At 47.8% G+C, this 14,545-nt stretch overlaps 1 protein-coding gene across 1 annotated transcript in view; it reads left to right on the plus strand.

The window, feature by feature from the left end:
* LOC115173415 (FERM and PDZ domain-containing protein 1) overlaps positions 1 to 11,351 on the plus strand; it is a gene marked incomplete in the record, with an annotated part of 37,757 nt that extends 26,406 nt beyond the window's left edge. Inside the window, 8 exon segments of the mRNA XM_029731466.1 lie at positions 1,795 to 1,920; positions 3,855 to 3,988; positions 4,066 to 4,192; positions 4,289 to 4,381; positions 4,702 to 4,884; positions 5,617 to 5,764; positions 6,000 to 7,064; positions 7,201 to 11,351. Of these exon segments, the coding sequence (XP_029587326.1) occupies positions 1,795 to 1,920; positions 3,855 to 3,988; positions 4,066 to 4,192; positions 4,289 to 4,381; positions 4,702 to 4,884; positions 5,617 to 5,764; positions 6,000 to 7,064; positions 7,201 to 9,788 (4,464 nt within the window).
* Between the last annotated feature and the right edge of the window lie 3,194 nt (positions 11,352 to 14,545).

The following is a 14,545-nucleotide window of genomic DNA, read 5'->3' on the forward strand; positions in this document are numbered from 1 at the left end:
GTGATTTAAGCACTGACATGGACTCAAAACATGCATTTTTGTTGTTTCTCTATGAATGATTGTAATATTGAGAGTAAAAAACAGGATAAATAAAACAGAGAAACAGAATTCCGGAAAAAAATATATATATAATTTTATGGGGCAGTATTAAATTTGTTTAGAAAATCAAATCAAATTGTATTTGTCATATGCGCCGAATACAACAGGTGTAGGTAGACCTTACAGTGAAATGTTTACTTACAAGCCCATAACCAACAATGCAGTTTTAAGAAAATACCTACAAAAGCAAGGGGTAAGAATAACAAATAATTAAGAGCAGCAGTAAACAACAATAGCGGGGCTACATACAGGGGGTACCGGTACAGAGTCAATGTGCTGGGGCACTCTATCTATATGTACATGTAGGTAGAGTTATTAAAGTGACTATGCATAGATAATAACAGAGAATAGCAGCAGCGTAGAAGAGGGGGTAGAAGCTGTTTAGAAGCCTCTTGGACCTAGACTTGGCGCTCCGGTACCGTTGCCGTGCGGTAGCAGAGAGAACAGTCTATGACCAGGGTGGCTGGAGTCTTTAGCAATTTTTAGGGCCTTCCTCTGACACCGCCTGGTATAGAGGTCCTGGATGGCAGGAAGCTTGGCCCCGGTGATGTACTGGGCCGTACGCACTGCCCTCTGTAGTGCCTTGCGGTTGGAGGCCGAGCAGTTGCCATTACTTTACCAGGTATATTGACAGAAAACACATCACTTACACCAAGGACCCAGGGAAAAGTTGCAGGGTAAAGTAGAGGAGAAGAAAGTGCCTATTTGAAAGCTAAAAAAATAATATGTAGCTTGCGACATGTTTTGTTTTTTAAAAGTAGCTCTCATGCTAGAAAAGGTTGGAGACCCCTACTATTCACCTCAGTATAACCCTGTGTAATGTGTATGGGTTTGGTCACCTCAGTATAACCCTGTGTAATGTGTATGGGTTTGGTCACCTCAGTATAACCCTGTGTAATGTGTATGGGTTTGGTCACCTCAGTATAACCCTGTGTAATGTGTATGTGTTTGGTCACCTCAGTATAACCCTGTGTAATGTGTATGGGTTTGGTCACCTCAGTATAACCCTGTGTAATGTGTATGGGTTTGGTCACCTCAGTATAACCCTGTGTAATGTGTATGGGTTTGGTCACCTCAGTATAACCCTGTGTAATGTGTATGTGTTTGGTCACCTCAGTATAACCCTGTGTAATGTGTATGGGTTTGGTCACCTCAGTATAACCCTGTGTAATGTGTATGGGTTTGGTCACCTCAGTATAACCCTGTGTAATGTGTATGGGTTTGGTCACCTCAGTATAACCCTGTGTAATGTGTATGGGTTTGGTCACCTCAGTATAACCCTGTGTAATGTGTATGGGTTTGGTCACCTCAGTATAACCCTGTGTAATGTGTATGGGTTTGGTCACCTCAGTATAACCCTGTGTAATGTGTATGGGTTTGGTCACCTCAGTATAACCCTGTGTAATGTGTATGGGTTTGGTCACCTCAGTATAACCCTGTGTAATGTGTATGGGTTTGGTCACCTCAGTATAACCCTGTGTAATGTGTATGGGTTTGGTCACCTCAGTATAACCCTGTGTAATGTGTATGGGTTTGGTCACCTCAGTATAACCCTGTGTAATGTGTATGGGTTTGGTCACCTCAGTATAACCCTGTGTAATGTGTATGTGTTTGGTCACCTCAATATAACCCTGTGTAATGTGTATGTGTTTGGTCACCTCAGTATAACCCTGTGTAATGTGTATGTGTCTCCAGGTGGTGCAGAAGAAGGAGAACAGCAGCCATGACTACAAGTGTCTGTTCAGGGTGTGTTTCATTCCCAGAGACCCCCTGGAGCTGCTACAGGAAGACCCCACCGCCTTCGAGTACCTCTTCCTCCAGGTGAGCGGCTAGCCACATCTAGCTGTAGGCCTAGACTACCATCTTAAGCGTCTGTAATTATTCTGCCTGTACTCATAGCCATGAGACCCTGTTTAACTTGCACACAGGTGAGCAGTGTTTACCGTAATCGAGTTGTCAACCTTCCGCTGAGAATCAGAGTTCATTTACAGGGAGGGGCTCACGTGTCTTTTTTTTGTAGAGAAACACTTTTTTTGTGGAAGGTACTACAGCTGCTTACATACCCCGCTCTCAACATCGTGGAGATACATTGAGTTTCCTTGTAGGCCTATTTGGCGGGGAAACTGTTGAAGCGAGCTGTAGCCTATTTCCTGTTTCTGTTTATGAGGCTTTTATTAAAGAATGTGAAACAAGGTGTCTATTTGCTTCTTTTCATTAAATAATGTAGCTGTTCTTTAGGCTATGGCCTAAAATACATTTGTTCACATGAGCAGAATATTAGGCCTGTATTTTGTAACATTGGCTAGCGAATTTATTAAAAAAATTAACACTTTTTGTGACATGACAATAAAAATGGAAACATTGTGATCGGAGTCCATCTGTAACTGGGCTCTCACCATCATTACCATTCAAATTCACCAAATCATTTTGCTTAGAAGACCACTAGGCTCCTCATTTGTTGTCATTAAATGTCCTGAACAATAGAAAGGAAAATACTGTTGGGCGTTGGCACGGTAGCCCACCTCGGTCCAATCCGACGCACAGAAACACATGAAAACAGTAACTCATCACATTGATGCTTTCTCTGTTAAATCTTCCAGAACCTGTTGTAAATCAAGCAGACAATAGCACACGATCAACATAAATGTAAGGTATTGGATTGGATCCAATGTGGATCACAACTTCACTGGCACAACGAAAAGGACATCAACATATTCTGGACATTCTTCCCGAACACTATTTTCCTGCACTTGCTGTTTTTTTTTGCATCGCCTGCCATATCACAAAGCTGTCATTCAGAAAAAGATTTGCGGGATCAGCTGATGATGGACGACAATATCACTAGGCCTGACTAAACAGCTGGATACCAAATGCGCATCCAACAAGTAGGTCTAGTAGCCTACGCCATAGTCTATTGAAGAACCCCGGAAGTTAGGAGACCCTTTCGTTTAGGAGGATTCGATTTTGCAATCGCATACATCATTTTGGAAACTGTATTCACGGCTTAGCCTAAAATATCAAGATGAACATTTGATAAAGCGGCATCGTCTCACAGACTCATCAAGATTTTGTTCCCGCTGATGGCCCATAAGGGGTCGGGAGGAAATATCATAGGCCTAGTTTTATTATATTGATATTTCGTTTTCTATGGCGCAAATTGAAAGAAAATGAATTAGGTTTAAATGACTTTTCTTTATATCTGCCCGTTTTTTATTCACTAATGCATGTATTAGTAGGCTTATGGATGACATTTGTATTTATTATATAAAGCTCTGACGAAGGCCGTGAGGCCGATACGTAAGCTTATTAAATATCAGTGATACTATCAAGAGCAATGTGCGGTTTCCTTTTTCCTTCATATTTATTATATCGAAAAGAAAAGCAACTAATGCAGCACATTTGTATTTATTTTATACACTATTCTGCCCATATGAACATATGAACGAATTTACCACAGGCCAGCGGTCGTTCCCCAGCCAATCGCGAACACGTAGCCGACAAAGGAATTCGCTTCTGATGCAGCCTTCGCTGTAAAATATAACGAATAGAAGAGGTGCTTTGCAGGGGGGGATTTTAGCCAAACCTGTGTCAGCATGATTTATTTTAGAGGAAATAAAATGTTTCATACCTTGTGTGTGTATCATTCTACCTGTGTGTTTTTGTGTTTCATGCTGTGCGTATATATAATGTTGTATGGGTGTGTATAACACTCTGTGTGTGTGTGTGTGTGTGTGTGTGTGTGTGTGTGTTGTCAGAGCGTCGGGGACGTTCTACAGGAGAGGTTTGCGGTGGAGATGAAGTGTAACACTGCACTGCGTCTGGCTGCCCTGCACATGCACGAGAGACTGAACAGTATAGGCTCCACCCGGACCTCTATCAAGAGCATCACGTGAGAGACACACACACACACACACACACACACACACACACACACACTGACATTGTCTCCTGTGTGTATTGTGACAGGAAAGAGTTTGGTCTGGACAGCTTCATCTCTCCCACTCTGCTCAGTAACATGAGAGAGAAGGACCTGAGGAAAGCCATCAGCTACCACCTGAAGAAGATCCAGTCACTGCTGGAGCCACGGCAGAAGGTATGGTGGGAGGGGGAACGAGAGGGGAGAGAGATTATATGTGCAATACTTGTTGTCGTTGTTGTCGTCATCATGGTCGTTCCCTCGCCCTCCCAGGTTATCTCAGCCACCCAGGCCCGGCTGGCCTACCTCACCCAGCTTGGTGAACTAATCTCCTACGGAGGACGCTCCTATACTGCCACCATGATGGTTAGTGTGTTTGAAACAATTTACAAAGGATCATCACAGCTGTCAATCATCCTCTGACTCTGCCCCAAATTTAGAGAGCTGTTATTGGCTGGACAGGATTGACCCCCCCCCCCCCCCCCCCCCCCCGTCCCCCGTCCTGACCTTGTTTCACCCTGTGATGATTCAGCATGCGTCTCAGACTGTATCTACTTCTTTCTTCCTTTCACCCCTCTTCCCTCTCTCTCTCCCTCTCTCTCGTCCTCTTTCCCCCTCTCCCTCTCTCTCCCCACCCCACTCTCTCTTTGCCCCTCTGTCCACCTCCCCATACTCCCCCACCCCAGTTGCAGGACCGGGAGGTGCTGGTCAGTCTGTTGGTGGGAGCACGCTACGGCCTGAGTCAGGTGGTCAACCATAAGCTCAACATGGTGTCCACCCTGGTAGACTTCAGCAGCATCAGTAGAGTGGAGCTGCTCTCTGAGTCGGACAGAGTCAGCCTGCTACGTATCTCCCTGCACGACATCAAGGTAGGATACCGTACACGCTGTATATGATACACACACACAGAAATCACACACACACTCTCTCAGGCACACACGTTTGCTCATAGCTACGCTTAGTTCACACACAAATACAGTGGATGGAAAATACGACATGCATTCTGTCTTCCTACTCCTCTCTCTCTGTCTCTCTCTCCATCTCTCTTTCTCTCACTCTCGCCTCCCCTCTCTCGGTCTCTCTCTTCTCCCCTCCCCTCTCTCGGTCTCTCTCTTCTCCCCTCCTCTCTCTCTGTCTCTCTCTCCATCTCTCTTTCTCTCACTCTCGCCTCCCCTCTCTCGGTCTCTCTCTTCTCCCCTCCTCTCTCTCTGTCTCTCTCTCCATCTCTCTTTCTCTCACTCTCGCCTCCCCTCTCTCGGTCTCTCTCTTCTCCCCTCCCCTCTCTCGGTCTCTCTCTTCTCCCCTCCTCTCTCTCTGTCTCTCTCTCCATCTCTCTTTCTCTCACTCTCGCCTCCCCTCTCTCGGTCTCTCTCTTCTCCCCTCCTCTCTCTCTGTCTCTCTCTCCATCTCTCTTTCTCTCACTCTCGCCTCCCCTCTCTCGGTCTCTCTCTTCTCCCCTCTTCTCTCTCTCTCTCGCTCTCTTCCCCCCCTCTTTCGCTCTTTGTCTCTTTCTCTCACTCTCGCTCTCTGCCCTCACTCTCTCTACCTCTCTTTCACTCTCTTTTTCTCTCTTTCTCTCGCTCTCTTCCCCCTCTCTCCAGCCTTTTGCCTTACTGATGGACTCTCTGGCAGCCAAAGACTTGGCGTGTCTACTGGGGGGCTATTGCAAGCTCCTGGTGGACCCCAGAGTGTGTGTGTTCCGTCTGAGACGCCCCAAGGTGCGGGTGCACAGGATACCTGCTGAGGAAGGTGTGTGTGAAGGGAGGTTCGCCGTTATAGAGGGAGTTTGCTATGAATCGCTGACAAGTGAGCATCAATGTTTAACTAACATTTTTCCTTTTTGGCATTGTTCTTACTATTTATTTTGGCGTTGATACGTGGATATCAGCCAGTATGGATAGTCTTCATTTGACTACTATTATGTACATCGTAAACTTTATTATGTAACTGAGAAAAAAATGATTTTTTTCTTTGTCATTCCCAGGCTATGTGTCCCGCTGCTGCAGTGACTCTGATGACTCGTCGGACGAGGACTACCCCACCGAGCCTCCACCAACTCACACCCGCAAACGCCCCGCACCTGCCAGCAAAGACAGGGAGGGGTGGAGGAGAGAAGAAGAGGAGCAGAGAGGAGCGGAGGGAAAGAGAGAGAGAGCTGAGAAAGAATACAAAGAGAAACAAGAGGTGACGATCATTGAGATGTCAGAGAACGGAAGGGAAGTGAGAGGAAGAGAGATCATGCTAGGAATTAAAGCTAACGCAGGAACAGGGGAACAGGACAACTGGTACCACACAGACCCGCGGGTCAACAGTAGCTTCTTCAGCCTGTCCAGCGGCTCTCTTAGGGCGGCCTTGGAGGAGAGCAGCGCTGCAGCTGCAGTGGGAGGAGGAGGCCCAGCCAAGGCCTCCTCTCGTTTGGTCGCCCTGCGTGAGGACAGCCCTTCTCTCCGGTCCCAACGGCCAACTCAGGGGACCACCACCCTGGATGTCCACCACCCGTTCCTCCTGGAGGTCACAGCTCCCTCTCCTCAGCGTCAGAGAGAGGGTGCCCCCGTACGCCCCACCAACCTGAGTTACCGCAGCAACGACAGCTCGTGCCTGTGCTTCACTGAACACGCCAAGGGCAGCTATCTCCCCAGCCCCCCCGAGGCCACCAGCGACGAGGAGGAGACGGAGGAAGTTGACGATGACGACGATGAGGAGGAACTGAGACGGCTCTCTAAGATCCCGAGTCACGTAGACCTGCGCCTCATCGACAAGATCTGCGCCCAGTCTAACAAAACTGTTTCCAACAACAAGTTAGACATCCCCAGAGTCATCCCCAGAGTCATCCCCATCCACATCTCCTCCTGTGAAAAGAGAGCGGCTTGTAGCTCCACCCACACAGGGGAGGAGAGTCTATCGAGTCACTCCGGAGATTCCCGTCCTTTCCCAACGCCGTCCCCTAACGTTCCTCCTCCTGTTGCTAGGGAAAGTGCCTCAGAGTCAGACGATGAGTTCTTCGATGCCCAGGAGCGGTTCACTCCTCCAGTTCCTCCTGATGGCACAGGTGGGTTGTTGACATCACTTCTTCGCTGACAGAGTAACTATGTATAGAGCTGTTAAAGTGAAGGTGTTGAATGATTTCTGTCACCTTTTTAATACTCCCATCTCTCTCTCTCTCTCTCTCTCTCATTCACTCACAGAAAACAGTTTGGATGCGGCTGACAATAATAGACACAGTAAACGCTGGAGTGGCACAGGAAATGGACTGCCAGTGGTACCAGAGAGGGAGCCTCCCTCACCCCTCAAAAAGAAGCACTCCTCACCTGACCACAAGAAACAGCAGGAGACGCAACGAGACCCAAAGCTCCACTCAAACCAGTCTTCCATGCAGAGTGTCGATGCCAAGACCAAACCTCCACCATTGGCCCCCAAGCCCCAGCTACCCCCAAAACCTGAACTGGCCCCTAAACCTGAACTGGCCCCCAAGCCCCAGATAGACCCCCAGAGGTCTCCCAAGTGTGGGGGTCCGTACGCCCACTGTAACGGGGATGCTCGTGGGGGCCACGCGGGGCTCTTGGAGATAGACACCATGGAGCCAGAAACAATGGAGTTTAAATCAGTCACCTCGGGGGCGGGTGGGCCTCCACTCTCCTCCTCCCTCATCACGGCTGTACGGAAGAACCAGCAACCCCCTGCTGAACCTCAGGCTGTGGAGAACGGGCTCAGGCAAGAGAACGGGCCTAAGATAGAGAACAGGACTCCTAACGTGCTTCCTAAAGATTGTGTTCTGGTCGCTGCTGACAAGCAGACAGCGAGGGTTGAAACTAAAACAAATGGGATTTCCCTGCCGAAGGGAGAGGTCCGAAACGGGGTTGGGCTGGACCCCCCGAAAAAGCTGCAAAGCTTATCCCCCATTCCACGTTCGGCTTCAGGAGATGAGATCAGGTTGAGCCTTACCAGCCCTCCACCACTCTCTCCCAGAACCTCCCCTCCTTCTCTTCATCCCCTAACAGTCCTCCCCATCGCGGTCTCACCGAAGGAGAAAGAGGGGGTGTCGCCACCGAACGGCCTCCACCCCTGGGGCAGTCGCAATGGGAGCGCTCAGTCCGGGAGGAGGGTCTCTCTGAGTCACGAGAACCTGTCCCCCAAAAACGCAGACGGCCCCCTCAGTCTGACCACCTCCCTCACCACCTCCTCTAAAGGGACAGCGGGAGGCCCAGAGAGCACAGGGAGGTCAGGGTCAGGTTCAGACCTGAGGGTCAGTTCTTCCAGCCTGGGGGGCCGTCTGCCTACCTCAGCCCTGAGAGGGCGGATCCAGGCCCTGCCCTGGTACATGACCCGCTCCCAGGAGATCCTGGGCACCCTGGACTACCCCTCCACCAGCTCTGTCAACGAGGATGTCACGTCTGGGTACGGCTCCGGTCTGTCGGTCAGCGGAGCCTCCGAGGTCAGCAAGGTCACTGCCAAGACAGTAGGTGAGACTGCGGCGGGTAAAGGGAAGAAGGAAGTGCTGGAGGATGGAGCCGAGGTCGTCATAGCGACCATCAAAGAGTTCCAGGAAGTGACTCCTCGTGTGAAGGAGGCCAATGGGACAAACGTGTCGCACCCCAACCAGGCCCTGAGAGAAAATGGGGCGCACGTCTCTGAGCCCTATGGGTTTCTGGGCTCCTGCAAGTCGGAGCAGCCCCAGTCCAGGCCCCACTCAGAGGTGGGGTTAGGGGGTGGTTCAGGCCCACCCCTAGAGGGGGACTCTCTGGTGCACACCCCTCCACAGGCCCACCGCGAGGCGTGTGGGTGCCGCACCGTCTACGCCAACTGCTTCAGCGGCGACGTGGAGGATGGCTGCGGCTTTGACGAGGAGCTCACAATCTACGAGTTCTCCAAACGCACGCGCCCCAAACAAGCCCGCTCTACACCCCTGCCCTCCCCCACCTCCGCTGTCCCCTCCCCCAACATCCTGTCCCTGCTGAGGGACACCCCTCGCCCTCTCTCTACCCTCTCCACTGCCTCCTCAGAAATTAGCCCCCTCCTATCCCGCCCTGTCTCCCCAACGCCCCCTATAGGCGCCCTGCGCTCCCTCACCAACAAACGCTACGTGGGGCTGAAGGGGGGCTTTGCCTCCCTGAGGCAGGACATCGATCAGCTACGCCTGGTCCTGGAGAGAGGCACGGCTAGGCCACCACCATCATCAGAACCCTCTAAAACAGACCAGGATGGGTGTGGAGAAGAGGGACCCAACCAAGACTTGGGGCAAGAGGAGGGTCTGACCCCGTGCTGTGGAGGGACAAGTCCTCTACCCATGACAGAGGCTGAGAGGAGTTTACTCCAGGCGGAGGCCCGGCGGTTGGCAACAGGGTGCCAGCGTGCCACGCGTGTGGGCTGGGCTCCAGAGGAGGCGCTTCGTTCCTTATCCAACAGCTTTAGTGCCCTTGTGCAGCTCTCTGCAGCCTGCCTGAGAACACACCCCTGTCCTGGCTGTGACATCTGCCGCAATAGGGGTCAGATCCACAGTACTGATGACGAGGGCCAGGAGGAGGCTCTGGACAAGCTGAAGGAGATCGTAGGGCTGTACCGGGAGTTTGTTGGGGCTGTGGAGACGGCTGAAACCAGGGCTGGGGCCGGCGGTGGGTCTGGGGATGGACAGAGGCAGGGAGAGGGCGAGGGGGTGCGGCTGCTGGCCAAACGCTGCACGGTGCTCATCTCTTCCGTCTTTGCGCTCACGCAGCTGTTCAGGATGCACTCGCCGGACACGACAGACCTGCTGGGTCAAACACCTCTCCACTTTTGACCTCTGAACTTTTAAAACCCCTCCTCACCACCAGGACTGAGGTGAGATGAGGGGAGGACTTAGTAAGAGAAGGGAGGAGGAGGAAGGGCTGTTGACACGATTCTTTAGCATAGTGCGATCTGGTGTTTGGCCCTACATACAGTTCAGTACATACACACTTGTACAGTAAGTGCCATGCACACCACAGCACACAGAATAAACACACTCACACACATCCATAAATGATGAGAGGAACCTCTTCCACTGACTGCCATTACTGCTAGGTCTCCCGATAGACTCATCTGGATTATGCATTTCTACATAGGTATTTTATAACTATCTATCTATCTTATTTTATTATCGTATTCTGTATGTGTATGTATGAAATATGTATGTACGTATTTAAGTATGTTTGCACCATGGTCTATGATGTGAAGGGACCTGCGGGTGTAAGACCATGTGGTTATCACTGGGTTTTGTAGATATTGTTTTTGTCATGTGTGATTTTCTACCTCCACCCACCTCCCTTCCTCTGACCTGGTGTCTGCTGAGGAGACGAGAGAGCACTACTTTATCTTCTGCTTATTTCATCATTCTGTGGATCCAGTTAAAGTTCAAATCTGTCATTTTAGATTTGTCCATAGGGGGGGAAAACTTTTTCGGCCTAACGGTAAAATCACAAACTTTTACATTTGCCGAGAACCACCCCTTCAGTTTACAAACAAATGCAAAGGGAGCGCTAATTGACCGTGAAAGAAAGTTACAGAAATGAACCCTGTGAAAATTGTACACCGTTCCTGGCTCCTGACTGACTACTTGTGTGAGAATGCTTGAACGGAGTAAACACTCAATAACCCAAATGCTTATGCAGTAATTATACAGTACATCAACTTTGAATCTAAAGGATACATATATTTTTCTGGGGTGGGTTGCGTGGGTGGTGGAATAGGGGAAAGGAATTCATTTGGTATTTTGTAGAAGGTTTTTGACAAGGCTGACTGTTAAAGCTAACTAGATGTAGCAACGATCCAAAGTCATTTAACACCGAGCCACAATTTTACTACTTGCCCATGTTTAACTCTGCAGACGGATGGACTGACTGATTCTGTTTGTGCCAGAGCTGTCGATAGATATACATGTATATCTATGTTTGTGTTAGTTTGATTCCATCTGTCCTTCCTTTAGTTTATGGCTATGCAAACATAACCACTACTTTCCTGTTCTCCGACATATCGTTCTCTGTTACAATTGTGTTAACATTAAAGACAAGAACACCTGTACATGTTTTATAGCCATTGTTAATGGAAATACAGAGGGATTCCCCTTTATGATAAGAGGAGATGTGGATTAGGATCACGGGCTAGTTCAGGATTGCAACGTTCCGCAATGTTGCATGTAATGGGATGCAACATATCTCAACAAAGGCCTCCAACCTACTGTGTTGTGGGTAAAATGCAGAGCTGTTTTGTGACTGGAAACTGTCCCAACTCACTGATCCTGTCAAGATGCTGTAAACATATTCAATCTGAAGTTTGACTAAATAAATTGGTGTTTTTGCCTTTCGTCGTCTGATGGGACACAGATATTTTATCGTCACTGTCATTTTCCTCCTTTTTGTTCAAGCTAAGCCGATATTTGGCTCGTAGTATGAGATTCAAGCACATTCCAAGACACTTCAAAGAGGTATTTGGGCAGATTTGAGATGTCAATAGTCGACTGACAGAATTTGGAATCAATCTCTTTTTGGCACTAATATCACTCCATATAACTATCTGGATGGCTTGGCTTATCCAAAGTGCTGCCCATTAATAGGCTCAACTTCATCTGATGCCACCTAATTATCTCCCTCAGTTAAATCCATTAGATCTGTCGGGACGTTAATACTGTACCTAGGACAACAATGGGATGCTGATGTCAAAATCCACTCACAGGGCCGGACTACCACATCTGGAGCGGTTAGGGCTATCCGGGATCCTTGGGACGTCCCTATCCTAACCCCTATTCTTACCCTAACCATAACTTAAACCTTAACCATTTAAAATGTCAACTTCAATGGGGTAGGGATGTCCTAAGGATAGCAAGGACCCATCTGGGGCACCTGATTCCTTCAATAAATATATATTAAAAAAAAAAAATGGTTGGCTAACTTCCTGCAATTCTACACATTTTGCCATGGTGCAGAGAGAAAAATGTGCTGATTTAAAGCGAATTACCTGCAATTATACACATTTCGCCAGGGCAGACAGATACATTTGCAGTTTTATAGCTAATCTCAAGCTATTCTACACATTTTGCCATGAGGCTGAGAGACAATTTGGCAGTTTTAAAGCTAAATGTTTATACAATTCTATATATTTTGCCATGGCTTATGACGTGTTCATAATATGCTATCTGTGGAGGCCTGACCTCCAGGGGGCCCCCAACCGACGTGTTCATACTATCTGGGAGGGACACATTTTTGGTTAGGGGCCCCTGGAAGTCTGGCCCTGTCCACACGTCTTCCATTAACTCACAAACATAAGACGATTGGCGCAGCTGGGGCCTGGATATTGATGGCTTAGATGGTGATTAGGAAATGCAGTCTGACAGTTTCAAGGGATGGTGACAGAACAATTTGCCTTCACTGCATCATGTGTTTCGTCCAGTGAAAAATAGAAGGCAGATGAAAGGAACTAGAGGCCACTGTAAAGTGTTGATGTTATGATGATAATCACGATAATCATTGTAGCATACAGGCCACAGAACCTGACCTTGGTCATGTAACCCACGTTATAGAATTGAAGCCCTAAACGGATCAGAAACACACTGTATAGTGATGTCAGTGGATTATAGGCCTCCATGCACAGATCACTGGGCAGCCATTTCCTTGCTGTAACATTGTTGAAATAAACCACTGTAAAAAAAAAGGCACGTGAGATTTAACTCCTGTGTGTGCCTCTGGAAAAGGGAGGTGCATCAACTGTTTCATTCGAATGCACACTACAGAGAAACCAGTCTCTGGAGAAACTTCCCTGGAGACATTTCTCTTCTATGGAGACAATCAATCAATCACCCAACATTTTCTTTTCATTAACATTCATCTCAATTCAAATATAGTTTTGGAAAATAAATGTGACGATCTCATATTTTGGGCTTCCTGATTGCGATAACCTCAGGCACTATGGAGCAATGGAACAATACACAGTAAGAACACAAACACCACAAGCTGTTTAACCGCTCTAGGCGGCAGCCATTTCTCAAATGTTCAGTTGGGAGTGTCTGTATAATGCCCGTTCACATGCTAGTCTGAACTAGGAAACTCAGACATTTCCGACATGCTAACTAGTCGTAGTTATACACGTTCAACGAATCAGCAAGTCGGAATTTTCAGTTTCCTAGTTCCAAACTAGCATATGAAAGCGGCATAAGCCAATGTATTGGCCCTGTTCACTATGACTTGGGAAGAGTGATTTTGACCTGCCATTGAACCCGGGGGTAAATATTTGTAAAACAGAGCAGTACTTGTGAATGTGGTGTGTCAAAAATACTGGGCTTCCTACCATTCCTTTAACATGAGCCATCACCTACCCAACATGACTGTAGAAGAGAAAACACTATGGTGGAAACTAGACAATGAAAATCCACCTCAATGTGATAAGTCACACTGCACTGTCCTGATTAGTGACCACTTATAGAAAGACAAAATGCCTTTCAGTAGCAATTTAGAGGGAAGCCCTGGTTGAACTGCCTGGTGTACGTCTCTGTTGTCTGGAGAGAGATGGCCCGGGGTAGACCAGTCCCCATGTCAGATTACCCCATAATCTGATCAGTTGTTAACTCAGCAGTCAGATCCAGGCCCACACTAACCAGCCCAGTGGATTGGCTAGCTACAGTTGTCCTGGCTTCCCCAGTCACAGGCTGCACCAGGAAGACAGTTCCATTGGTTTGGGAGAATGCCAAAACGTTGCTGGCGTTGAAATTGCTACGACGCCATAGGTTGTAGACACACCATTCATTGTGTTGATCACAGTTATGGTTTGTAAGCTTATATGAATGGACACATAATGAAACTATTTTGAGTAGTATGCGTGGCCAGGTTTTCCCTGTGATTTGTCAATGGGGATTAGCTGCTTGTTTGGGTAAGAACATGAGCAGTAACAGTAAGAAATAAATGAAATGGACCGACTAAGGAGGAAAGGGCGGTACCTAGACAGTTGTACACCTGAATGCATTCAACTGAAATGTGTTTTCCGCAAGGTCTGAAGCATGAAGTTCACAATGACGATGTTGACTTACTCACACCCAAATGACACAGGCACACACCCATTCAAGAAGCATTTCACCTTTATCAAACATTTGGGTGTCTTCTAAAAATATACACAATAACATAAAACGGGGGGACTATAGCAAAAAGCTTATTCACAAAAATGGACAAAATAAGCCTACAATTTAATTTCTCTTTTATTAAGTCATTGCCATTTAACATTTGCTTGCCACGGTTAGCATTACATTTATGTGAAATCTGTGACCAACTCAAGTTATTTGCAATTTATTTGGAAATGTTTTATGTAGCCGCCTTGTCACATACAGTTCCCTGAACCTTTCAGTAAAACATACTTGTACCTTCAAAGCTGGAAAACCAACTGAAAACTGTCCTGATCTTGTTCAGCGCTGATTCCTTTTTAGTTGAAAATACAGACATGGACCGCATAAGGGCCAAATTAAATGGCAGATATCGCTTTCTGTGCCACAACACACTACTCTCTCTCTCTTATCTTGCTTTCATCTGCATTCAGTCT

Source organism: Salmo trutta, chromosome 3, assembly GCF_901001165.1.
Source record: "Salmo trutta chromosome 3, fSalTru1.1, whole genome shotgun sequence".
Lineage (NCBI taxonomy): Eukaryota > Metazoa > Chordata > Actinopteri > Salmoniformes > Salmonidae > Salmo > Salmo trutta.